The following is a 25379-nucleotide window of genomic DNA, read 5'->3' as shown; positions in this document are numbered from 1 at the left end:
AGGCTGTGGACGCCCATTCGCCCCCTCACAAGGGGAGGCTCTATGGATTCTGAAATGCTGATTTGCGGCCCTCGTGCACTGGACAGCCCAGCTAGCCCCCCCTGGCCAGTCAATCTTCCTCCGATGTCTGACACAGTTACAATGCTGCGCCTCTTGATGCGGCCGAACAAGAGTTTCTCGTGGACTCGCCACTCTCCTTCGGACCATCCCCACGACTTCCAAACTTACACACCAACACTGGACTTCCCCCGCCTCAGGGACTATATCCTCTAAGAAACGCATGAGGTTTATCCATAATTCGCGTGATGCTTTGCTGTTGGCGCGTCTCGTAATTATTCTTCATTGCTGCTGGCTTTCCCCGCCTTTCGCTCCGCTGGGCTCATCATCAGCTACGAGATACCCGAGTTGATAACCTCCCTTCTCTGACCTGCTGGGCGATTGCAGCTCTTCGTGAATCTTGCTCAAGAGGTCTACTATGACTTCAGGGGGTCAACAGCGGTGTGGTCAGTCACCCCACCCTGAGCAGTTGTTATTCCACTGGATGCGTCCCAGATTGGTCACTTCAGACAAAGAAAGTCTTTCATTATGCCACCCAACCTCGCTATGGTAGACATTTCAGCCCTCGCGCGACTGTCTTGGGAATTGTATCATTCATGTTATCTTATTTCTGGGGATGCGCCCGATGGTTTTCGAACTCTCGTAACGCAACTGGCTTCATTGCAAGACACATTAGGCGCCTTTCGTGACCACGTTACTTCCAATTCTTCTTTCTTCGAAACCCTACCCGAAGATCGTATACATGGGTTGCAAGGTTGTTTACACGGCTCCTATTCAGCTCTGAAACAGCTGGGAGATCTAGTCACGAACTATCGAGATTCTGGTTTTGGTAATGGGCCAAGATTTCAATGGGACACACACAGAGAGCAAGTTGAAGGACTTCGGTCAAGGATTATGGTGTACTCCGCAAACCTCAATTTATACATGACGTCCACTGGCAAGTAAGTGTGGTCACTTTTCGCCCCGTCAGACAGCTTCTTACGGGTATAGTTCATCTCAGAAAGGCCTCGAAAGTCTAATACTGGACGCACTGGGTACAACCCCCTCGCAAGAACCACAAGACGATCCCGAACCTGAAGTGAAGCCCTCCGACCCTGAAATTCAGACAATGAGTGCAGAACGCGTTGAACTTGATGTCGCAAGTGAGCTGGATGCGACAAGCTCCGTAAAACCAGATGCTGTCGTCCAACCCGAGACTCCTCCCGGGATTCATCCTAGCAACTCGACCTCGTCCGACTCTCGACTCTCCGAATATTCCAGCAGATCAATCTCCACCACTTTCACGAACAAGACATTTCCTATTCCACCATTACGGACTTCGCTCAACAGTCCTACACCTCTAGAACGCCATCTGGTTGGCCGAAGTCCTGCTTCGTTAGGTTCGCGTGTCTCTGACAGCCTATATCAAGACCATCCCCGGAGTCAGAGAAGCGAGTCGCTATCCGAAAGACAAGGGTCTGCTCCTTATGGGGGTTCCATCAATTCTCCGGTCACTCCCACATCTGCGGGTACTTTGCGACAGCTTCACGGGCTCCAGTTACGCGATCAACACCTGCGACCACTCCGTTACGAACCGCGAGATACCATCCACCAGCCTGACACTACAATTCTGGAGAAATTTGAATTATCTTCCAATTATGAGGACCATTGCCAGAGCCTTAGTACAAGGGACTGGCTCAGGATCGCAATTTGGTGGCAGCTCAAGGTGTGTTCATGTGTCCATTCCATGATAACAGCTAACGAGCTCTAGGCGCGAGCAAATCTCGCAAATGGCGAACGGCCATCCCTCGTCAGCCCTCGGGGTAGCACGAGCCCGTCTACTAACTCTTCGAATTCAGGTCACCAGGCCTATGTGGATCTACTAAAAGCGTCCTATATTCTTTATGATATCGTCCTGAAAAGACAGCCTCAACAGTCATTGGTTTTAGATGAGAACAGAAAACTAATTGCCGACTTATCTGACGTAAGTCTCTTCTTACTATCTGCGAATTTGGCGATACTCATGAACATCAGGGAATCAAAGAGGATTTTTCGCAATTTATCTCTGTGGATATTCCAGACTCCACAACTATAAGCTTGCACAACCTTGACATTTGGGAATCAGTCCAACCAGACGAGTCTTGCTATAATAACGAGGAGAGCCTCCTCAGTCTGGAAAACGTCCGATACATTACCGTTGAGCTTGAGGATGCTGGTGCGGAAGACGAGTGCGTCATTCTCCGTGCATTTGTGAATGCCGGCATCGGTGGTAAGAAGCTAAGGATGCGTACCAAAACCGCTCCCTATATGCTTCTTTTGTCCACGGTCCAAGGCGAGAGCGAACCCAAAATCACGATCTGCAATCAGAGCGGTTCTCTTTGCTTGCAGCGAGACTGTGAGACCACTCTTTTTCTACTAGCACTGAAAATGTTTCGCTAATACAGGCCATTTAGTTACGGCAGATGATCTGGCGCACCTGATAAAGATATCGAATGCTACACTAGGGGGCATCCCCGGAGCGAAAATATCTGAACCTGTGACGCTGAACTTTGGCACAATCCCTGTGTCCATCTCATTTCAGTATTCGTCGGACCTTGGCCAGTTTATCAATATTCCAAAAGCGTATTTCGATGCCGTCTGGCAGCGTGAACCGGCAGATTCGGAGCAGTTCTCCGAGAGCGTCATATTCAAGAGCTCAGTAGATATTGTTGAGCAACTAAGAGCTCCAATCATGAAGTCCATGAATCCTCCTATAATCACCCGATCATGCCAAGTGCGGGTACTAGAAAGGACTTTCGGAGAAGTATGGAGGTCGATTCGACGTATGGTTATTAGCTCGTCCATTGCTGAAAAGGTTCCCACGAGTCTCGAGTTCTTCATGCCACTGTGTGGTGTCCAAGTTCACCGCAACGAGGTGTCTCAATCAGTTCAAATAAAATGGTCCGATACTGGGCAGGAACGGTCAGATAAAACAGATGGCAATTATAACCCGATTTACTCCTATGTCTACGATGAGAATAGCCCCAATATCGGGCTAGACATACATTTTAGGTCTCATGAGCGAGCAGCGGAGTTTGAAAACGCGATTCTTAGACTTACCCAAACACCAACTTACTCATGGGCCCAGCCAAGCAGCTCAGGCAGCGTATACGATGTCGCAGATGTTTCACTTGACCAAAAACAATATAAAGCAATATTGCTACTGGAGAACCGACTATCCTTCCGATATTGCAGTCTCTACTATCTTTACCGTGACATAGACTATATATACGACTCGATCAGCGTCCATGTCAAATTCCCCAAGATCTTCTACGTCGACTATATCTCTTCCCATGTGGAACAGCTATACCGCGCAACCAGCAATATGCAGGTGTTCTTTTCTCACTGTGAAAAGAAGACGGGTAATATGGAGGTGTTCTTCACCGACGAAGCTATCTCCCGCTCATTTATGAGCTCTCTCGCGTCCGGCTACGAGCTCTGCTTCTCCCGCCGCGCCGAGTCACTGACCACAAAAAAGCAGTCCTTCCTCGGCTCCAACAAGTCTACAAAGGGTGAAACGGAAGTGCAACTCTGGCGCAAGGGAAACTCAGTTCAACTCGCAGCACGATGGACGAACAACGTCCCAGATAGGTGGCTCAGCATGTCGGTCCCTTCAGGGAGTTGTCGCTCCCTCTCGTCCCGCGACGGTAACCGTGTCGAGTTCCCTGTGACTGCATATGCCCGGGGCAGTATACTCAATCTTGCCGTGGTAGCATCGGGCTCTCCGAAAGATGCGAGAATGGCAAAAAAGAGTGGACCAATTACGATTTATTTCCAACGGTCGAAAGGTAGGCTGCACTTACCATATGCTCTTATTAGAGAACTTCGTTTTTTCTCTATCTATCCGTAACTAACATAATGTGAGTCATTAGATCGCGACGATTTTATTGCAACTCTTGACGGCAGTGCACAGTCACACTCAGCGTGGAAATATGGACATGGCTACGACTTGCTTGGCTCTTAGCTCAGATATACATACGTTGAGCATATAGTATATAAATAAAATCCGACCCCCAGTAAACTTCAATGTTCCACACAGGAGATAAAAATAAATATCACATATATTGATAAATTATGGTCGTAACCACAATGCTCTTGTAGTTGGTCATGGAAGTCAACGAGTGGCTTCCGAAAGTCCCATGACTCGTCCACCTCGACCAAATATTCAACGCATGATCTCGCCAACTGATTTAAATAAACGGGTGAGCGGCCCCTGTGGCGCCACCGCATCGGCCCGCTGCGACTTAATCTTGCAAGTTACATTCCTCGCAAAGTCATTAATGATGAGGAGTGACGGTGATTGCGGGGTTATATATAGTCACGCTCGGATCTCAATGCTACTCGGGTTTGCATAAGCCCCACCACCATTAAGGAAAATTACTTGGTGTATAAAGAGAACATTTGTGGCGAGTAGCGAATGTGTTTACGAAGGAAGCAATATCCTCAATTTATTTATATTATTACAACTAAAAGCTGTTGTTAAGCTTTGCGGGGCAGTGCTGAAGAAGGAAGGGGTGTCCACACTCGCTAGTGTAACAAGATAGTGAGCAATGACTGTGCTGACTCGACTACATCCGCAGCAAGGGGGCTTAGTTAGGTCTTCGGATACGAAGGGGATGAGATCCGATTAGGCAGAGCTGTACAAATAAAGGCACAGCTTCCCCTGTTAGCTCCAGCCCGCTAGTCATCACCGCAAAAGCAGGGCATGCCTAGCCTACATGACTCACGAATCTACCACTTTACCTAATGGGCAACCTCGACAAACCTACTTGGTTACAGTCGAGCTCGAGCATGAGCCCTCTTCGTGTCTTACATGGTGGCCGAATTTGTCACCTGGGTGAGGGTGCTGCGCGTTTTTATGGTGCGCGTGCGCCCTCTAAGTGTAGTCCGCCTGACGCATGCTGAGAGGCTGAATGCTTTATAATCCGCATTGTACCTGCTTCTGGCTGCCTGCGACAGAAATACGAAGCTTTGCCCGCTGCAGTTGCCCCGGAAGTTGTGCAAATGATGAGGCGAAACAGGGCTGTTTCTTACCACTGACTCTTTTTGTAGGTGCCTGGAGCTCCTTGCCCTTCTCAACCCAATTGACGTGCATGCCCTTTAAATACACCTCCCCCAGCGCGCTCAAGGTGGTTCTTTGACACTGTAATTCACTATGATCACCATGCCGCATTTCCACCATAAGAGACGCCACTCCTGGCCGTACTGCGGCTCGGGGATGCGTCTTCGCGAACGGCGTAACCTGCCCATCATCACGGTGACAGCGCCATCCGATGGGTTCGACTCTGAAAGCCAGTTCATGACGCCGGTCCAGTCTGGAGACCTGCTTGAGGATGACGCCGCATCTGCCGGGATCATTCGTTCTCAGCCAGCTCATTCGCACCGACTTTGGCATCACCCTAAAGACGGAGCAAAACAAAACCAGACCACCGTTGCCGCCGTCTCGCTGCGCAAGATGATGCAACCCCCACTGGACAGGGCGCGCTCACTCTTCGTTCTGCCCACGACTATGTCCGGAGAAACAGTGCTGCTGCCGTACTGGGTTCATCGGCTCTCCGCGCATCCCATAACCACCAACGAGAAGGGAAGACCTCAAGATGGCGAGCGAGGCCGTCTGATGATCGAAAAAAACCACCGACGCTGCCACTCGGAGCGACCGCGGTCTTGGAAACAACCAAGTGAGAAGCTGTGGCCGCTAGCGGAGGAATAATCTGGTGCTGTTATTTCGCTGCTGGGCTTTTTTTTTTTTTTTTTTTTTTTGGTGTTTGGGGTTTGATATTTTGCTCTGCATTGTTGATAGAGCATAATTTTGGCGTAAGGACCGAAAATCGCATACTCCGGTCAGGTGTTTAGTTGTTTACCTATAAGTTTCTTGCATGTTCGCATGGAGATTGCCATCTTGTTCGAAATAAAATGATTGTCTTTTCACTGCAAAACCAGGCCATGAACCGCGTAGGCGAGATGTGGAGCGAGCGTAGGAGTACGTTCGTTATGAGAGCCGCAAGTCCAAGCGGCCGCGGAGATTGTTATCTGTTTCTTTTTGCCCGTGCCGTTTCTGCCGAGTGCCCCGGACCATCTGCTGGGGACGGAAACCCGTGACGACAAAACGGGCGCAAATGAGGGAAAGTGATGCCCGCCATGAAAGGGCGCCAAGGAAAGGCGCTTGGCCTATTGTCGTCATCCGGCAGAGAAAAGAGAAAGCTGGAGCCTCAGCGTGACTGGAGGGAGAACGAAACGGGCAAAGCCCCCAGACCATGTGATCTGACTCAGAGACAGCCAATCGACCGTGAGTCAATCCGACCGACAATTCTCGTCTCACGAATCGCATTCGCCGCTGTTTACTCTGTTCCCTCCATGCTCCCCTTGAGTTGACCGCGTCCGTGTGGTTGCATGATGGGTATCTAGTGGTGGTCTGGGTGTTCACCGACACAAAAGCCTCAGGAAGCGGCTGAAACGGTGCAAATGCAGCGCCGGCCTCCAGGCAGAAGCGGTCAAACTGCCGTCATCATGGGGCCAAAACTCCAGGAGACCTTCTAGCGTGAGCCCAGCGACATGGGGCAGGCCCCTGAAGACGCCATTATTGGCTGATATCGAGCCAGCGAAAACAAGAATTCGCACTAGGCCCTATTGATGGGCCTTCAGCGCACGTTGGCACTGTCTGATTTGTCCGTGATTGACCGTCTCTCCTGCCTTGTCTCATTGCCAGGCGCGTTCTCATAGGACCTCACGCCAAAAAGAATGCCAGCGCCTGCCCTACAAGGTCGAACACCCCGCTTCTTGAGGGTCCGCGGGACCGGCGAACCGATTGCCCGGGGTGTTTCTTGGTTCTCGACGTCAATCAAGAAGAAACGCGCGAGCGAAGGCAGCATAAATAATCGGCCAAATCCCCTCATCTCACAATCTTTCTTTTCTTCATCATTCAGACTATCCAAGGGACAAACCCGCGAATCATTCTATCCTTATACCTATCCAACATATCCAGTGTCTCATCCACAAACAAGGGAAGTCTCCATAGACATCGCTATTCAACCTCTATCAAAATGACATCCATCACGCGCAACTCTTTCTCTTCCAACGAGGAGCGCCCCCGTCGCACCCACAGCCCTGTTCAGATGTCCCGATCGGGCTCTTCCGGCTCCACGAACTCCTACAGAAGCACCGACGACCGCCGTCGGTACGACAACACCGTCTACCACTACGGCCGACACTCAAACTACTGGCTCTTCGGCGGCTTTAGTGTTCGAGACACTGTCCGTGATGGCGTCGACTGGGTCCGCCAGCAGAAGAAGGGCTGAATCCGCACACGTCTCCTCTTCACCAACCGAACAATTTATCAGCCAAGGGATCTATATATGACATCGTCAGCTCGGTAGCTTTCGTTGTAGAATGCAGTCATGCACAAGGCGAATATCAGCCTCCGGTACCCTCGACAACCCATCCATCCATCCATCCACCAGTCAGGCGTCTCTTTCGATGAATCGATTAAACAGTCACCCCAGAATGAAGAACGGTGCGATAACCGGGTTAGAAATAGCCCGCTCGCGGCTTTTTCAGGTTCAGAAACGGAGAACTCGGCATCATTCAACGGCCGTGGACATCAGTCCGCGCTGCATGAGGACTACGTCCCCTCTCTTTACCACTCTAGGTAGATGCTAAGAAATGAGAAATTTGTTCTTCAGCCCATCCGTGACTTTTCCCTTTTTCCAATCGTAATCAATATTCTCTTGTAATACATAGGGAAGCTAGTAGAGTGAAAGCCCTGAGCATCGGCCAAATTCTCCCCAAAAGCCCAGCAGCAGAACCTCTGCACCGACATATGTACGGAGTTAGTTACTGAAGAGAAACAAGACTAGATAATGGACAACGGGGGAAGGTTATATTCAGCCTGCTTGTCGTCTAGAAGAGCCCATACTCTATAGCCCACCCAAAAATAGAACACAACAAAACTGTGCACTTTGGGTATAGGTCGGCGACTGGTGGATATACGCTTAGAGTCTTGGACAGTGTTTTCTCTTGAGGCTCTGAGGATCGTTTAGACTCCCATGGCTGGGGTTGGCGGTTTGAAGGTTAAAAAGTTTACGGAGATAGGACGGTGAGGTTACTGTGAAGTACTATAGGGGCTGTTCGAGGACTATACCCGCTGTGGGTTGGATGTATCATGTAGCATCAATACGAGGAACAAGAGTATATTACTGGGTGCATATGAAAGCCTAGCAACGTAGTGTCTATAAGGAGAGCAGTATGCTGAAACAATAGAAAACGGAAATAGCTGATGAGCGGAATGCATGGACTAACAACAGACTGGGACGGAGGCTCAGTTCTGGTTCTCGAAGCTTCTCCTGACTGAGAATGCTGTAAACGTTGTTAATGTATGTGAGTGGTCGATGACATTGCTGCTGGTGCTCTAAGATTGAAGAAAATGCAGGTAATTCGAGAGCCAGGCGAAATAAAACCCCGTCTTTCTTCTCAACACCAAAACAAATCTGCGCCAACGAAGAACGCCAGTGGGGACAAATGGAAAAGGCTTTAAAGAAAGATAAGCCGCACGGATTGAATAGGGCAAAATAAGTGCCGGGACGACGATTGAAATGCCCCTGAGAGGCCGCTCAATGAAAATCAACATTGCATGTCTTTAGAATGGATTTTTAGGCTTGTTGCCAGGAAGCAATATCGGCTTGCGATATTCCAATATTCTCGGGGATCAATGACTGCAGTTTTGAGATCTGGCTTGGGGCTAAACAATAAATATGTGTTAGCCAAAATACCTCGGAAATAAATCCCCAAGGGCAAAGATGCATGGTGCTTTTGTTGCACCCTTGGTCCGGTTACTTACTCGGTTGCTGTGACGCGGCAGCACCCGCGTGGACATGGATGACAGATGATTCGATAAATCCACGCACAGTCACTCCACTGGATGTATTGTTGACCAATGTAACTCGTAGCTTGTATTTTCCCGGGGTCGTAATCCTCAGTGGACCGAGTCGAGCATACCCGCTTGTGGTATTTCCCGCTCGGCTACGTACGCTTGTCGACACAGTGCCGGTCAGGCCGCCAGAGGGACTGGTTCCGGATTCGTCTCGAAGAGAGGCACCTGCGCCTAGCTGTTGTAATGGATCACTGCTTGCAGTACCGATAGGGCGTACCGCAACGATGACAGGGAGAGAGAAGGAAACACCAGGACGAACAGACGTGGGAGGCGCGATGGCGAATGAGAGGCTGTATTCTCTGCTTGAACTCATTTTGAATGGAGACCAAAAACTTTATAATGATGGTGGAGGAATTGAATCTGATAGCTGGCAAACAGAAGAGGGTAACTGACAATGGTGGTTGGATATTGAAGTTGGGAGAAAATCTGCTAGAATCTGTTGATGCCGAATATCAAGAATTAAGATTAGAGCGGAGAGGTATTGCTATCTTTATATAGGCGACGAAGGCTGATGTGATGGAAAGAGTCGATCATGATCCAGGGAGCGTGCGCATTTGTGAAGGTTCTGCTTGGATAAGCTTTCGCACTTCCTCAACATCATCTGCGCCTCCAGACCTGCTTCATCTAGGTGTCAAGAAAATAGGCGTTTGCCACACATGAGCGGCAAACTATGCCATGAGAGATCTGCAAGTCATGTTAGATGAAGCATAGTAGATTTGTTGGTCAGTGGGTCATCTTAACACGATAAAGCTGCAGGATGCAAAGCGATCGTTTACCGCGGGTTGTGGGCAACTATTTGCATTGGAAGAGTGGAGCTCGCAACGACGATAGACCCAGGAGGATCAGATTGCCACACCATGAAGCTTTGACTCGCTGGACCTGGAGCTGGGCAGCAATATGATATGCTGTGCCTAATGATAGTCTGGCCCGGTGGTACGACCACCCCGGGGACCATCAATGGTGTGCAGACTTGCTTTTTCTCTCGCCATAGTTTTCTTTATCCTTTAAACCGAGACTCGGCGAACATATTCCGCTCCCCATCGACCCACTTGATCCTGCAGAGCTCCTTTGTTCATCGACGGGCGCTTGTGTAGAATGTCGACAGATTGTGCGAGTCGCTTAATGCGGCCGCGTGGGCCACAGGCGGCATTTGTCAAGGTTATGGGCGAGTCAAATCCCGGGGGCTTGGATCTAGTCCTTGGTCCATCCACAGTGTCGGTCGATCATTCAGCGAATGGCAAGGCGCCGGAGAGTTTACCCATATGACTATAACCACATTCTTGATAACAAGGCTAAGATGCCTTCCAACCCTTATAGTAGTCCATGGCCGGGAAATGCACCGGCCACTCTTTTACAACGGGATTGTACCATCTCCCTCACCAGCAGCAAAGCGAGTGGGAACGCACTGTGGACTGGGATTCAGCTTCAACGCTAGGGCTGACGTTGGTTCGTTGAGGCGTGGAAACCTCTCCATTCAGCCGATTCGCGTGTATTGTCCCGTTCGTCATCTTGGAGAGAATTAGAGTTTTGAAATATTCCTGCCTGCTCGAGCTCTCGCCCCTAACAGAACTGGAACGGCTGGAGAAGCATGAACTATCGCCGAAGCGGGATTGAGGATGGAAAATTGCGAGGCCGAAACGGGCAATGACGAGCGGTGGAGCATTTGCGGGCCCGCAGACCTGGATGAGATCTGACAGCCTGGCGCCACAGGCTCACCCCTGCCCCGACCTTGTTTGCGCCACACCTCTGTAGCCGCATACGGTGTATTGTGGCGCATGACCCTCTCTGTTCGTTGGAGACTTCATCGAGACCCTCAGGAAAAGCTCGCAGCTTGTGCTTAAACGTTGCTGCCTTCTGTGGCAAACATCACCAGTTTATCTGATAGATCTCAATGCGCAAGCACGAAGGATCTGCTACCCGCAAGGTAGAGCAAGGACCGCCTATTTGGGTGGCACGCATGAAGAATAAGGATGTTTGGGATCACGCTCGCTTTACATGCCTTTGTTGGGAATGGTTCCGACAGCGATCATTGGCAGCTCAGGAAATGTCAAAGCTCTCTATACGGTTCCCAGTCCTCTATGTTAGTATCGCAATACTGCTGTACTGGACCGACACCTTCAATGACACCATCACATTCAATACCAGCGACAGTAGGATTACTCAACCATACTGAGCCGAAAAGCAAGGAATCACTAAGAAATGGGGTGTATGGATTAGTATACTCATCAACTGGACCAGCCACATCAGCGTGGCGGTGTTATGCGGGGAGTGGCGGTGTAGTCGACTGGGCACTATCCATCAAGGGCCCAAAATGCCAAAATACTCAATCGAACTTATGAAACCCGGTTCGGGGACCAAGAATTGAAACTTGTGAGGCAGACCCCGAAACCAAAACTCTCCGACAGTGACAAAGCTGGTCTTTTCACTATCATACCTCCTCAGCGCCTATGCCTATCTCGTTTAAGATCACCGCCCATGAGATTCTGGAATCTTACACTATATGCAGATCAACTCGATCGAGCACGCATAATGCATCCTTCGCGCAAGATCGGCGAGAACGTGGAAGTAACATCATTATGGAGCATGGGGTCGTTGATAGATTCCTATTTGCTGGCGCTCCACCAAAGCAGCGCTCGTCGTACTGGTCCGGTCGTCCGCGTAGATAAAACTTCGAGTTGATTGTGTCACCCGCGTGGTCGATATTCGGGATTGACCGAAGCCCTCTCGTTTAACTCTATTTCCCAATTTGTCGCCCGCTGTTCGCCATCGACATCGCTGACCCAAGAAGCTTCTTAACCGAGATATCAACCGATATATTGCCGCACACGACATTGAGGCAAATGCACGATGACCTCGAACGGATCTAGCCCATACACGTCGCAACGCTTTCCAAGCTGGAGAAGTACATTTGTAGAGCTCCATCCGTGCCATGCCAACTAATTCCCGTCGATATTGCGATCAGGCTCACCGATTCTCTGGCTGTGTTTGGATGCAGAAGATGATGACGAGTCTGAGAATTGTGTTTGTGGATCGACGGAAGAAGGGAACAGGTATGTGAATGAATTCAGCCCCATAAACTCCAGCGACCAGGCATCCTTCAATCGGTATAATACCCGATTTCTTTTGCCGCGGTTGAGACCTTAGACTTAAACATGTGCAGCAACAGTACTGGACCAGGTCAGGCCAAAGCCTAGAACGCGAATAGCAGTCAGCAAACTCCGAAGAAAGGCAAAAATGAAAAATGCGACAGCTTACCAAAAGGAGATGGTAGACAATGAAGATCAGTGCTTTTTTGCGGAGTTAATTGCTTGGGCCGGACTTGAGTGAATAGTGAGGCATCATTGCTGTACCGGGGAGGAAGGAGAAGTGAGGCGGCAGAGTGAGGCAACATAGTCAATCACCTCATATAGAACGGTCTGCATTTAGAACATTTCATCTGCTCTCAACAAAGATACCATTTGCAATGAGCGCTAGTCGAGTGCCGATGGTGTTCAGCTTGGCGAGGAGATATACTTCGACGTGAGCCAGACACGAGCAAACTGGCGTCTCTGTGAGGGAATAGCTCGGATATAAGGGCTGTTACGTGCCTGGACGTGGGACGCTGCAAAGTGGCCGGCGAGGAAAGGCCGTCCTGCCCTCTACGGCGCCCATCCATCGCGATGACACTCCCGCTCCAACACAATAGAGGCCCCTGACAAACAAAATCCACCACCAGCCTCCATATTGTTATCAGAATGACTACCTTATTGTGTGAATCTACATTCATCAGATGGCACCTGTCCTTTACCGGCCTCCGCCTACGACTCTGATCCGACCAACTCTGATTGCACCGCCAGTTACGCCTGTCCAGGCCACATCGTTTATCCCCCGCAAGCTTTTCCTTCAACTACTCGCCGGAACAGTCGGCATCTTTATCCTTACCGTCCTTATCTGGAAACTACCTCGCTTCCTTCGTTCATTTACAAAGGCCAGAGTCTTGAGAAAGGGAAACGCCCCATCGACTCGCTACGCCAAAACCTGGTACGGCTGGGTGCCCTCTCAGCGACACGAGGCGAACAAACAACTTCTCCGCAAATTTATGGCAAAGCTACGCAGTTTGATTTCTTGGGGCTCAGCGAGTGCCGATATGCAATGGGTGTGGTGGGACCCACGTCAAAAAGAACTCGGTGCACATCCAGAGAGAAGAAAACACCGGGTACCCAAGTGGAATAGCTGCCATGATTCTGAAATGACTGGCGCCCTATGGAACCATACAATTCTTTCCATTCCTAGGTCTAGGTCGAATCCTGGCCCAGAGGTAGCCTCTTCTCCCTTTGCGACTGGGGCACTTCTGCCTCCTGTCGGCTCTCAGTCTTTAGTTACACCCATTCGAGGGCCTACGCGTATAAATGGATCTTTACAGGAAAGCTTCCACAGTAGGCTTTCATCGAGATATTCTACTGCCCCTCGGTTACTTCGTGCTAGGTTTTCTGAGGATCTCGGGTCAGATACAAGCTCACACGTGGTCCCACCTATCAGACAACCCTTCAGAACGTTCCCACGGCTCCCCCTTCCCCAGAGTCCCAGTCGCGTCCCATTGAGATTCATGCATTACACCCAGTCGTCGCCCCACAGCTTTTCTATGCCATGCCTTGCATGGCGTAAAGGCCTCCCGTCACCCACACATTTATGTCGAGACTTGAACTCTCAAAACATTGACAGTGAAGAATCCATGCCTGATATTTCTCCAGTATACCGTCGCTCGCGCAAATACCAAGTTTGGTCTGCTCGGATGGGGATACAGACACTCAAATGCGTTGGATACAGTACTCACACGCTCCCAGCAGAACCTCCAGGAAGCCCCCAGTCTGTATTGTTGAGAAGTCTCTCGCTCGATAGTACTGCACTTGAACGTGCTTATCAATATCAACAGAATCGAAAATGGGCATCGTCCTCGGATATCAGCGACCTGATTCTCTGCAGCCCTGCGCAGCATTTCAAGGTCAGACGACATGCATCACTGAATGGATACAAAGGTGACACGAATGTACGCAATCAATGGAATTCTTTGCCAATCTTGCGCGGTCATTCCACTCCATTCCGTCGTCCAACACTTCTTACTTGGCAGGAAGAGTCAATAGGATATCAAGCGTCAGCCATCAGGACTCGAACAAATGGCAAGAAACCGGATCATCAAAAGCAGAAGCGCTTCTGTACAGTGCGAGTGCCGCATTTTGTAACGCAAGCCAAAGACTGGAGCAGTTGGGAGGTGCGATTAATTTTCAACTTGGACCGAAGACTAGAGTGGATCTCGAGCCAATTAACTCCAGGGCAACGGCCATTTCATTTCGCTCTGCTGGCAAATCACTGGTTAAATAGGAAAACCTGGATCGTTTTCGATCCAGTCTCCCGAGTTCCCACTGAAAAGAGACGGCTCTGGGGGGATCCGCGATTCAACGTCCCATATCCAGCCCCAAAGTCAGCTCTTCCCCAGGGTCCGAAGTATCCCAAATCGGATCATAGGCCAGCGCAAACTCCCAAGATCAACTCATGGAGACTTGCGGTGAATAGACATAGGATGACATCCGGGTTAAAGCCATTCACTAAGGAGATTGAGCTCTATGAGAGCTCAGCTGAGGACCCACCGGATGGTAAAATCGACCCGGACTGTTGGCTTATCCGACGACCTCCGCAGGGACTCGGTCTATCTGCTCGTCAGCGAGAAAGGTACTATGAGGGTGGAGCAGGCTGGCAGGAAAGGTGGAGTGACTGGCAGAGAATCAAACCCGGGTACCGGATTCGCAAGGCAATATATGAAGGCCGAGTAAATAGGACGAGGGTGAAGGAGGTTGCTCATGGCATAGCTCGATATTGCCGACAAATTACTTCGAGACTCAATGATTCCGACTCAAATCGCTCGCTAGATGGGAGAGAAGAACTTCCGACAGACGAATCATTATAATTAAGTATATCTTTAAAAAATTAAATAACCCCCAGACATTGCTGAAAGTGTGCTCCGTTATACAATCCATCTTCTGAAACTGGCGCCCACAAGTTGCAATACGTACAACCAGGCATTAGAGGTCCGCCGATCAGGCCCATACGTCAATTCACCAAGCCATCCAGGTCCACAGCTACCTAATCGGTCATGAAACTGAAATCAAAAGTACATACTGTGGCTGAAATCATATTTCATGCAACGCAGCCTCGGCATTCGACGACATCGCCCGAGGGCAGTTGGGCCGAGAGGGATTCAGTTGAAACTTACTTGAGTTTTCTACCCCGTACGGAGTAATGGAGCCAGTATAACGCCGCGGAACTCGACAGTTGGTATACGTGTGCATTTAGCTTCGGTGCAAGCAGCGGACTTGGCTGTATAAAGAGCACCGAGACACGAATCCAGAATTCTTAGCTCTGAAATATTCGGCTTACAAGACTACATTGAGAAGTCGTAGCCTTCAAGAAGCTGTTTCCACATCATTCAGTCCGAAAGACCAGCAGAGAAGACGACGTGGTATGATAATTTCTTTTCCAGTCCTGCCATTCTTGGCTGAAAATTCCTGGATTTATTGTCTTTAAATTCTATATAGAGATGTCTTTCTCGTTCTCTTGGCGATTAACATATTTAACGCAGTAGACGTTCAACGTGGGGTAAACAACGGGTTCAAAGGCTCAGTTCCATAGATGGGGGGCGTGGTTGCAAAGCGCAAAGAGACATAGTGTCCTTTAGGTATCTTGTAGTCCCTGTAGAAATTCCAGGGGGAGAATGGGCGCTATCTCCGTGATGGTGAGGTGTTGGACCATTCATACTGGTAAATCTTGGCGAATGCGGGCATGGGGCCAAAGCTAGCAAGTGCTAAGGGTGGAAGTACCATTCCATATGATATTTGAAATTAGGAATATAGATAGGTAGATATTTATATATACTACATATGGTATGAGTTTAAGGAATTTAAACCTATTCTCAAAGAAAGGTATGCTTTCAAATTTTGACCTTGTCTTTCACCTCGTAGCGACTCCAAGTAAACACACTGCAGAGATGGACGCGAGGAGCACTCGATAATGCTTGACAAGACTTAACCAGGGAACATTGCAAAGGCTAGGATACATAATGCAGACAGGAAGTGATTCTTTGTTTCCAAAACTCCGTAAAAACCCCATATATTCTTTCGCACCCCAATTTTCTCCTCTAGCGGCTAGTGTGGCGGTACAAAGAGAGGTATATAATACAATGGTATCGTAATATCGATGGAAGGTATCCGATAGTAGAAGGTAGCTGGTAGGAGAGGTAGGGCGCGATTTCGTGGTTCTAAAAGACGGACTGCGACGTCGTTTAGAAACCCGGAGGGTTGACCCGCTGACTGACTCTCGTCCACTTTGGTAGTTCTAAATGAAGGTTCTGTAAGATTTTATGCAATTGAAATTCCAGGGCCTCTGAAAGCCCTCGACCCCCGAAGAAAAAGATGGTGCAGAACCAACTGGCGTGGGGGCAGTGACTTACTATGAATGCCCTTGCGGTACGTCTTCTCCTTCTTGTCGAAAAGAGTGTACTTGTCTCGAGGCAGCATCTCCTCCTCTCGCGGCATTTCCTTGTACCATCTATCGATTGCCTTTGTGGACTCGCCGTTTCGGCGAAGGGCTGTGCTAAGGGTATCGACAACGCGGTCAACAGCACGCAGGCGCTGGCGCTGGCGGGCTTTCTGGGGCTGCGAGATGCGCCATGGGATTTTCCTATACGAAAATAGGCATTAGACTCTGTCATTATTGTATTGAAATTCGGAGGAGGTCGCGTGTTCAAATGGAGGGTGTCAAAACTGGGATGGGAGAATCTGGCAATGCGCAGGGATGTGGAAAGGGGACATACCAGAGAAGACCCGAGAACAACGGTGACGAAGGCTTGAACATCTTTGCTCTATGACGCGAAAGCAGGCAGTTGTAGAAATCCTTGTGATGGTGAGCTTCACGGAGTCCTGCCTGCACGGAAAATCCCGTCGAGGTTTCGGGTGGTCCGTGCTCCGTCAACCTCCGCGGCGCAACAAATTCCAGAGGCCAATAATGTTGCCGATTACTCTCACGCCCTTTCTCCCAGACCTCATCGACGGTGCTGCATTTCATTCCCTTCTTCATGATTGTCCGTTACATAAACTACCTGGTTGCACTTTTCGTTTCTTAGTCTCTTTTGCACTTCCTATGGATACCCGATAGAACCGACACTATGTCGCGGCAAACAGATTCCGGTGCAACGGGCGAAAGTCCCTCTCTCTTTTGGAGGTCGCTCTCGGCCACCACGATATTCAGCGTAGCGGGGTTGTGCCGGTCTTTCTTGTATGGGTGCAGCTATCCCGAAACCCATGGCCTGGAGCAGTTCCTACAGCTGCTTGAGTCGAGAAAGGATCCATCGCAACGCAAGAAAGGGTTACTTACAGGTACTGTTATCTCTTTATGTTTGCTACGCGACGTAAACTTGTCTAACGCAATATACGATCATAGTATCCAACCACATTAGCGTGTACGTACGTATATGCGCCTCTGGACTGAGGCCATTCGATCCTCTACATGCTCATACGATGGCGCTGACCGGCTCGCGACAGAATGGATGATCCGCTAATGTGGGGATTTCTCCCCTTGAAATACAACTTTGGGCTCTCATCGTCAAATAGAAGATGGGGTCTTGCTAGTCATGACATCTGCTACCAGACCCGGTATGGCTCATGTTAACCTATCGGTAACAAATTGATCGCGCCGGCTAACTCTGCGGGTTGGCAGACCGTTGGCCTTGTTCTTCACAATGGGCCAACTACTACCTACTCATAGATCTGCCCATTCGCAGTACGGTGGTATCGCGCAACCAGCTGTGACCCAAGCGATTCGACTCCTATCTAAAGGACCTTTCCCGGCCGAACCACACCTTGCTTCACCCGAGCGTCAAAGCTGGAGCTTGCAAAATGTCTGCGTTGACCCGTTTTCCGACCTTCCTACGGCTTACTCCACGGATGGTTTTGATTCTCATCTTGCGCCATCCGCATACTCCTGCAATTCTTTCTCATGGCTTCATATTTTTCCAGAGGGAAAGATCCACCAAGCTCCGTCCAAAACTATGCGGTACTTCAAGTGGGGTGTTGCTAGGTTGATACTCGAGGCGAGCGAATGTCCCGACATTGTTCCGATTTGGTTAGAAGGATTCGATCAGGTCATGCACGAGAGCCGTGGGTTCCCGCGGGGTATACCGCGACCTGGAAAGGAGGTCAGTGTGACGTTTGGACAAAAAGTGGATGCTGAAGCGGTCTTTGGCGAAATGCGCAGTCGATGGCAGAAGATCAAGGCGAAGGCTGAGCTGGCTTCTCCAGAAACTCGTGATCTTCCACTCGGTACTCTGAGTGACGAGCTTCTGTATGGGGCCGAGGCCGTCGAATTGCGAAAAGAGGTAACGAAGAAGGTCAGGGATCTCGTTCTCGACGTCCGCCGGTCTCGAGGACACTCCGATGAGGATCCTAAGGCAGGTCTCGTCGAAACGTGGATCGAGGAGGGACCGAAGCGTGAGGGAAAGATGGAGGATGAATCATGGGTTCGGGATGTATGAACTTCGAGTTAGTGTAAATTAATATGCAACCTGATAGACACAATGTACAAAATCAGATTAGAATTGAGAAGTGCAAAGTCAGACAAGCTGAACTTTGTGTGCATGAAGCATGGGGCGAATTGCGCAATGACTCCTGCTCTGACTCTTTTGGCTCCGCCTCAACCTCGCTTTCTTAGTGTACCCCTCACCGTCATCATTTAACTCCCCCACCGTTTCCCTTCCTTTTTTCTTTCCATCACCTCAAGCACCTATGCCCAAGAAACACCACAAGAATACGTTTTCAAAGCCCGTCAGCACCCCTCACCATACCTTAGCCACTTCGAGCCCCCTCAGCAACCAAAATGATCGATTCCGTTCACCAGCCTCGCCGAGCGGGGAACCCGAACAACCTTCAGTCAACGACCTGATCAACCACCTGCGCCGGACACAGGTATCGCCGTCATTATCAGGCAACAGTCGCGGTGTGCCCCGGCATGTCGTACCCCGCTCTGTCCATCCATCCTTGCGAAATTTGCTCGAGCTCCCCGAAACTCCACCACCCCGCCCCCGTCCCGATGCTCGCCGCACTGTCATCGGCGGCCGGCGACTGAGACGGATACCTGGTCCGCCTCCGCCTGAGAGCTGGCTTTCGGGTGATACCAGTGCGCAAGATGCTGAAAAGGCTGAATTGGACAGCGCTGAGACGGCGAAGGTTATCCATCGTCTTGAGCGCCTACCGGGCAGAGAGTTTCCTGCGAAGAGGAGCTTCGTGCATGCGCTGATGAAGTCAATGGCCATGCATTGGGCGTGGCATGTCGCATATGATGGACAATTCCTTGGCCTATTGCCCACACATATTAAATTATTGTTGTTGAGCTATGTTGGATACTATTCCAGGGAACAGCCTCTGGCGGGACTGATGCGCGGCCTAAAACCCCTGTTCGACAGCGAGGAGCAAGATCGGATAGCTGATGGCGATTCAGATGTTACTCATCTTGATCTCAGCAGCGCGGTAGGGCGATGGATATCCTTGAAGCAGCTCTCTACGGAACTATTCCTTCCGAAGAAGGCGCCTTCTCAGAAAGACGCCGCGAAATCGGTCCCTCTGTCGTGGGAGGATGAGTACGAGGACGGGGCCGACGCTGGCCCCAGCAATGCTATCCCCAAGATATTGCAGCCCCTACGGTTTGGGAACCTACAATATCTGTCTTTGGCACATCCGCACCCATCATCAGTAAACTGGAATTCGCTTATCAGCCTCCTTTCTCGTCTGTCAACAATCACACACCTCTCTCTAGCGCATTGGCCAGTCCCAACCGTTACACCGAATGCTATCAATGCCAGCATTAGACACCCAACGCATAGATCTCTCACCTTCGCATACGGTGGCACCGACTCATACTCCGCAATGGAGAACAACTGGGCTGAATCCGCCGGTATCCTCCGCAAACTCTCCCGGGTGACATATTGCCTGAAGTGGCTAGACTTGGAAGGCTGCGGCGACTGGATTCCAGCTCTCAATTGGGAAGGCACCGGTCCCCAGGGCGAGACATACTCAGCAGGTCCCGAATGGAACGGGTCATGGAGAGACATCGAATGGATTCGTCTCGGGCCGGGATGGCTCCCATATGTCGATGACACTGGAAATGTCACAGATGGCGTAATGGACCTTGCACCTGAAACGAATGCGGCCAATCCTCGATCACTGGCTTCTTCCGCCCACGCTCCAACGGCAGTCGCATCCGCCGAATCATGGGACGTCGAGGAAGAGCGCCAAAAGTATCGGCTGGCGAAGGAGCTAGAGCGGTTCCGAGAGCAGATGCGCGCCGCGAAAGAAGTCCAGCGGCGGGTATTGCGGGCTAGGAAAGAGGGGCGTGGGAAATGGGTTCATTTCTCCTTCGGTTTGGAGGAGTTGGCAGATGATGTTCGGGACAAACTACTTGGACCAGAGTTGAGAAATACATTTCTCTAGATGGTTTTTGTATTATATTTTCTTTCAGAGAGATATACAAACCTGATGCTTCGTCTCCAACCTTACGCCGGTGATCACATTTACATATGTGTCAATTACTGTTCAAAATGACCGCGAATCTCAATCTATATATCTCAAAATTTGATGCCTATATGCATAACAATGATATCATGTGCAAATTTTCCGCTTCTACAAAATCACAACTACCCTCGCTCCTTCCGATAGACATAATTATTTAGATGATTTACTTTCTCCCCCGATTAAATGTCTTCAACGGATCAACCTTCCTCCCCGGCTTCCCCCTGCCACGATTCCTATCCCGGGCTTTACGAATACGATTATCACCCGCTTTTCTAAACCCAACGAACCCAACATCGTCACTCGAGATCCCTTTCTTCCCCTTTGCCGGCATCAGATACTCGGGGATATGTTTAAGATGCGGTTGGATCCGCGCGGAGCGCAACTCGCCATCGTGACGCAACTGCCTCAGCTCATCGGGATTCTCCTCGAAATGGCGCTTCAGCTTCTCGCTCTTAACCAGTTCCTGGCGTATTTCACGCGCGCGCGCTTCCTGGATCGCAAGGCGGGTGATGGAGCGCAGGGCATCGGACATACGGTACCGGAAGGCGTCGACCTGGGTCATGTCGAAGTGGTAAGGTTTGACCTCGTGGCCGAGTTTAGACTGGCGCTTGGCGATCTTCTTCAGGACAGACTCGTCGTGCTTTGCCGTGGGGATTGAGGTGGGTTTGTGCTTGCCGAAGTGCTCTGCGGGGACGACGAAGGAGAGGGCCATTCCTGTTTTGCCGCCGCGGCCTGTGCGGCCGATGCGATGAGTGTAGGATTTTGAGGTGGTGGGGAGGTCGAAGTTGAGGACGCAGGCGACGTTTTGGAAGTCGATGCCGCGGGAGATGCCGTAGTCTTTTTCCTTAGAGGTGACTTTGCGACGTTTGTCGGAGCGATTGTTGGAGGCTGACGGGGTTTCTTGCTCGTCTTCGTCGCTTGAGGGGTTGGCGCCGTCTTCGACTTCTGCTTCCTTGGATTTTCTTGACGATTTTGATGCGCCGAGGACCTCCTGTTCGTCGGCAGCAATGATGATGTCGTAGACACCCTTGTTGAACTCTTCGACCACGTGAATACGTGAGTTTACTGGCAATTCGGAGTTCAGAACACAGCTCTTGATTCCGAACTGTTCCAAGAACAGCTTGAGACGGTAGCTTCGGTCAATATCCCCGACGAATATGATTACTTTTCCTCTGATCAGCTGCAGCTTGAAGATAACATATGTGAGCAGGAATTTCTCGTCCTCCGCGCACCTGGTTTCAATGTCAGCCCATGTAAAATATTATAGTTATGACCAGGATTTACTCACTTAACGACGAACTGGCTAACACCGGCACCCTGATCATCCTTCTCCTCTAGCTTCAAAACTACGGGACTGCGACAGAACAAACCCTTTAGAGTATCCACCTCCGCGGTGAGGGTAGCACTCATGAGGAATGTCTGTACACCCCGGGGGATTGCTTTCGACAATGCATTTATATCATCTTCATAACCATATGAAAGAACCAGATCAGCTTCGTCAATGACAAAATGTGTGAGGTTCTCCAAAGAAAGTGCCGACGTTCCAAGATTGGCAATGACACGAGCAGGCGTTGATACGACAATATCAGGGTAATCTGCAAGAATTGACTTCTGAACGGCGTCCGAGACCTTCTGTGTCAGATTCACCGAGCGAACATCCTTCCCGCAAAACGCAGCGAATGTGGTGACGACCTTCTGGACTTGCTCCGCGAGTTCTCGAGTGGGGACGAGGATAAGGCCGGTCGTAGCCTTTAGTGAGGGGTCGATCTGTAAAATGCACAATCAGCACATACTTAGATGTCTTCCATAACCGGATATAAGAGAAAACGAACGGCTTTTTTCTGAAGAATGGTTTGCAAAATCGGAAGGACGTACGCGGCCGTTTTGCCAGAGCCGGTTTTTGCACGGGCTGCTTTCGTTAGTATCCTCAGCATAAAATCCGTACAATCAACTCAGCATACCTAAGATATCCTTCCCCTCAAGGGCAAGAGGAATAGCCTTCGCCTGTACTGGGGTGGGCTTGCTGAACTTCTCTTTAACCAGGGCTTGGCGCAGACGGGGATCGAGGCTGAGGCTTTCGAAGTCTTCTGTGGTGTCGGCATCCTTCACCTCTTTGACCTCGGCAGGCTCCGGGGATGGGATATCATTGGCGTCGAGCTTCCGCTTCATTTTTCCTGTATGCCAAAAGAAATGGGTTGAGAAAATGGTTCCAGAATCAAAGTTTCAAGGCGGGTGAAGTTTTGCGTCAGAAAATCTGTATGGCGGTGAGATTTCTCGCGGCAGTATCTTTAGCGTCCCCACCCATGACCGGAACTACCTTATCGGGATTAGCGTTTATGAGAAGGAAGTATATCGACTTCAAGTAAACAACTCAATTTCATTCAACGACTAATCATTCTGGTTATACTATCAAACGCGATAATGCAAGACAAGGACAAAGTGTCAAAGGCCGAAAATCAGAGAACTTCAGAACATCAATAAAAACGTATTGTGTGGCTCCTGGCAACGCAAGACATTCATCAGTTGTGGATCTTGCAAACGTATATTCTCAGTATTATCCATCGTGCGAGACGTATTTTCGCAAATATGTAGTATAGAAACAAACCACAGAAGGTTTAACGTTGATCATTTGACAATATTTTGCATCCCAGCGGAGATATGCACGGGGAGGGCGGGCAGGACTTCGGTTGGCGCTATTAAACCAAGTTGCTCATTTCGTCTCTCGTGTATTGTATAAATCTCGTCATCGATCTGCTTGTTATTCTTCCAATTGGAAGTACTTTGACATTATGCTCCACAGTGTGTACTTTGCCAAAGTCCAATCTCGACATAGGATTGAGCGTTTCATCCAGCAACTCAAGGGCCACTTCCAGAGGTTCCTTAACCATACGTGGCTCGTTGGCCGCTTGGATTGGCGGCGTGCCCCGCGGGTATACGATCGCATGCGTGTAAGGGTCCACGTTTGGCTTTGCGACGCCACGGTTGCCATACGTACTTATGGGGCTGGGTCACGCAGTCAGCCTTGAGTCAAATGAAGGATGAGACACCGATCACTCACAAACACAGTGACTTATTCCTGGTGGTACTAAAGACGACCATACGGCGAATGGAGCTATGAATCGGCTCGTTGAATCGCCCTGTAAAAATCGGGCCGCTGGTAATAACGGTCCCATTCTCGTGGCCGTTCGACACTCCACGGTTTTCGTGCCAAAGGATTGCGAAGATCTATCCATATTTAGACATGACAAAATGACAGGGTAGTCAAAGCTCTTGCACATACCCTTCCAGTAGTGTAGTAGCTGCTTGGCCGCAAAGCGTATCCTGGGATGGTGGTCATTACTTTTTGTCCCAGTGGAATGTAGGGAATTCCTTACGTGGATCCAGTGTAGATATAACAGCAGGATTCTAAATTGTCATTAGGGGCGTCAACCAAGTTTCACAAAGGGACATGACTCACGTCGTCGCAAATGATTGAGCTCGAACCTCCCCGCCCTCTTCTGGAGATTGACTGGAAACCATCTTGTTCTCGAGATGCCGGGTGCATGTTTGGGCCAGGTTGGCCGTTTGGGGGTGGATATTCCTGGTAATTCCCAGAACCCGGTTCGTTACGGTTACCATATAAGATACCACCATGAGAGATGTCAGGTGGTGGGCCATAGAACTCGCTAGGACCCTGGCTGGTTAAACTCGGGGCATACGTATATTGGGCTTCCCCCGGACTTTGCGGGATTAGCATACAAACAAACTCAACATCAAAGCCCCAATGGCACCACTCACTGGCTTGAAGGCCGGGCATGAAAATCTGAAGGTGCAGCCTCCTCGACATGGCGTGGTATCTGGACATCGCGATGAGACTGGTCGGGATAGCCCTGATCGTAATCTTCCGCAGGCACGGGTGGGCGTGAGCCTAACACGGGGTAAGCCTATTTACCCGTTAACAGAGAAGCGTTACTTGCCTGTTGGATAGGTGTAGTAGCGCCCATCAAAGTGATAACCGTCGCCATGTCTGCGAGGCATGTTGATAGCAGCACTCAGGCTTTCCAATTGTGCCAAGCAATGAATTGAAGCGAGGCCCTATCCCGACTCTCCAAACCTCAGCCAGGATGCAGTGAGGAAGTGCGTGCGACGAGAAGTCGACCCGACTGAATCACAACACATCATTTATACCCTGGTCCCTCAGCTCTCGAGCAAGTGGCAGTCTGCATTTCCGGAATAGAGGCGACATGAGGCTCTTTTCAAGCGACAACCCCCGCTTTGGGAGTATGGAATGCATGTCCATCTTGAGTTGTCAACACATGACGCGAACAATGTCCTGCTAGGCCAGCTCGTTATTGGATCAAGAGATGTTGTGGAGGGAGGGGCCGCGCTGCCATCGGACGGGAGGAACTGGGATTGCGTCCACTAGTCCCGGGTCGATCCAACCAGACGGAGTTGCCCCCACGACTCAATCACACTCGATGCTCTCCCTCGCTTCCCTCCTTTTCAGCCCGGATCAAACGGAGTCAGCTCGCTGCCTGTTCGTGGTTCGCTGCAACTCGTCGTCATCTCCCGTGGTCACTGATGATACCCTGGGCCTCTCGGCGTGATCGGATACTCCGGCATCCTGCGACATGAGACGGCAAACACTTGAGACGCCTTCCATGGTCCGAATCCTGCTCGTGATTCCGTGACAGATTCGAACGGGCCTCTCTTGGACAGTCCTTCCGCCTATGAGATGCTATGATATCCCAATCCCGGCGCAAGGCGGCCAAACGACGTGTCCGATGCAGTCGCGAGAGTTACACATT

General features: G+C 50.3%; 10 protein-coding genes across 10 annotated transcripts; 6 read left to right on the top strand and 4 right to left on the bottom strand.

Moving 5' to 3' along the window:
• Window positions 1-585: 585 nt before the first annotated feature.
• Window positions 586-4039, top strand: ASPVEDRAFT_28378 (uncharacterized protein; the record flags this gene model as incomplete). Its single annotated transcript, XM_040810104.1, has 6 exons — window positions 586-998; window positions 1048-1762; window positions 1808-2020; window positions 2071-2431; window positions 2481-3863; window positions 3948-4039. The coding sequence occupies 6 exons, from the start codon at window positions 586-588 to the stop codon at window positions 4037-4039; spliced, it is 3177 nt and encodes a 1058-aa protein (XP_040667494.1).
• A 1200-nt stretch (window positions 4040-5239) lies between these two features.
• ASPVEDRAFT_52622 (uncharacterized protein) lies at window positions 5240-5785 on the top strand (the record flags this gene model as incomplete). The annotated part of the gene is made up of 1 exon (XM_040814668.1): window positions 5240-5785. The coding sequence occupies one exon, from the start codon at window positions 5240-5242 to the stop codon at window positions 5783-5785; it is 546 nt and encodes a 181-aa protein (XP_040667493.1).
• Window positions 5786-7115: 1330 nt separating this feature from the next.
• Window positions 7116-7765, top strand: ASPVEDRAFT_150526 (uncharacterized protein; the record flags this gene model as incomplete). The annotated part of the gene is made up of 2 exons (XM_040808239.1): window positions 7116-7346; window positions 7461-7765. 2 exons carry the CDS (start codon window positions 7116-7118, stop codon window positions 7722-7724), a joined length of 495 nt encoding a protein of 164 aa, XP_040667492.1. The 3' UTR covers window positions 7725-7765.
• A 955-nt stretch (window positions 7766-8720) lies between these two features.
• ASPVEDRAFT_52621 (uncharacterized protein) lies at window positions 8721-9314 on the bottom strand (the record flags this gene model as incomplete). Its single annotated transcript, XM_040814667.1, has 2 exons — window positions 8721-8809; window positions 8909-9314. The coding sequence occupies 2 exons, from the start codon at window positions 9312-9314 to the stop codon at window positions 8721-8723; spliced, it is 495 nt and encodes a 164-aa protein (XP_040667491.1).
• A 3456-nt stretch (window positions 9315-12770) lies between these two features.
• Window positions 12771-14942, top strand: ASPVEDRAFT_130757 (uncharacterized protein; the record flags this gene model as incomplete). Its single annotated transcript, XM_040806753.1, has 1 exon — window positions 12771-14942. One exon carries the CDS (start codon window positions 12771-12773, stop codon window positions 14940-14942), a length of 2172 nt encoding a protein of 723 aa, XP_040667490.1.
• Window positions 14943-15844: 902 nt separating this feature from the next.
• On the bottom strand, window positions 15845-16945 carry ASPVEDRAFT_41315 (mitochondrial 54S ribosomal protein mL60). Its single transcript, XM_040812319.1, has 3 exons — window positions 16845-16945; window positions 16482-16711; window positions 15845-16366 (listed from the first exon to the last, which is right to left on the bottom strand). The coding sequence occupies exons 1-3, from the start codon at window positions 16883-16885 to the stop codon at window positions 16314-16316; spliced, it is 324 nt and encodes a 107-aa protein (XP_040667489.1). The 5' UTR covers window positions 16886-16945; the 3' UTR covers window positions 15845-16313.
• Window positions 16946-17064: 119 nt separating this feature from the next.
• On the top strand, window positions 17065-17719 carry ASPVEDRAFT_41314 (uncharacterized protein). Its single transcript, XM_040812318.1, has 3 exons — window positions 17065-17406; window positions 17471-17493; window positions 17572-17719. The coding sequence occupies exons 1-3, from the start codon at window positions 17196-17198 to the stop codon at window positions 17578-17580; spliced, it is 243 nt and encodes an 80-aa protein (XP_040667488.1). The 5' UTR covers window positions 17065-17195; the 3' UTR covers window positions 17581-17719.
• On the top strand, window positions 17573-20511 carry ASPVEDRAFT_52618 (uncharacterized protein; the record flags this gene model as incomplete). The annotated part of the gene is made up of 3 exons (XM_040814666.1): window positions 17573-17682; window positions 17795-18545; window positions 18847-20511. 3 exons carry the CDS (start codon window positions 17573-17575, stop codon window positions 20509-20511), a joined length of 2526 nt encoding a protein of 841 aa, XP_040667487.1.
• Window positions 20512-20755: 244 nt separating this feature from the next.
• dbp9 (ATP-dependent DNA/RNA helicase) lies at window positions 20756-22761 on the bottom strand (the record flags this gene model as incomplete). The annotated part of the gene is made up of 4 exons (XM_040806696.1): window positions 20756-21824; window positions 21881-22359; window positions 22425-22501; window positions 22554-22761. 4 exons carry the CDS (start codon window positions 22759-22761, stop codon window positions 20756-20758), a joined length of 1833 nt encoding a protein of 610 aa, XP_040667486.1.
• Window positions 22762-23288: 527 nt separating this feature from the next.
• ASPVEDRAFT_130660 (uncharacterized protein) lies at window positions 23289-23929 on the bottom strand (the record flags this gene model as incomplete). Its single annotated transcript, XM_040806744.1, has 3 exons — window positions 23289-23595; window positions 23651-23817; window positions 23873-23929. 3 exons carry the CDS (start codon window positions 23927-23929, stop codon window positions 23289-23291), a joined length of 531 nt encoding a protein of 176 aa, XP_040667485.1.
• Window positions 23930-25379: the final 1450 nt, after the last annotated feature.

Source organism: Aspergillus versicolor, assembly GCF_001890125.1.
Source record: "Aspergillus versicolor CBS 583.65 unplaced genomic scaffold ASPVEscaffold_4, whole genome shotgun sequence".
Classification (NCBI taxonomy): Eukaryota; Fungi; Ascomycota; class Eurotiomycetes; order Eurotiales; family Aspergillaceae; genus Aspergillus; species Aspergillus versicolor.
This window is presented reverse-complemented; position numbering and strand designations above follow the sequence as displayed.

Bases quoted from the DNA above. Each gene is read 5' to 3' on its own strand.
- ASPVEDRAFT_41315 (XM_040812319.1), bottom strand. From the start codon at position 16,885: ATGTTCAAGCCTTCGTCACCGTTGTTCTCGGGTCTTCTCTG. The intron at 16,712-16,844 runs GTATGTCCCCTT...ATTTTCGTATAG, and splicing joins TTGTTCTCGGGTCTTCTCTG to GAAAATCCCATGGCGCATCT. The intron at 16,367-16,481 runs GTAAGTCACTGC...ACCTTCATTTAG, and splicing joins GTACCGCAAGGGCATTCATA to AACTACCAAAGTGGACGAGA.
- ASPVEDRAFT_41314 (XM_040812318.1), top strand. From the start codon at position 17,196: ATGTCGCGGCAAACAGATTCCGGTGCAACGGGCGAAAGTCCCTCTCTC. The intron at 17,407-17,470 runs GTACTGTTATCT...ATACGATCATAG, and splicing joins CAAGAAAGGGTTACTTACAG to TATCCAACCACATTAGCGTG.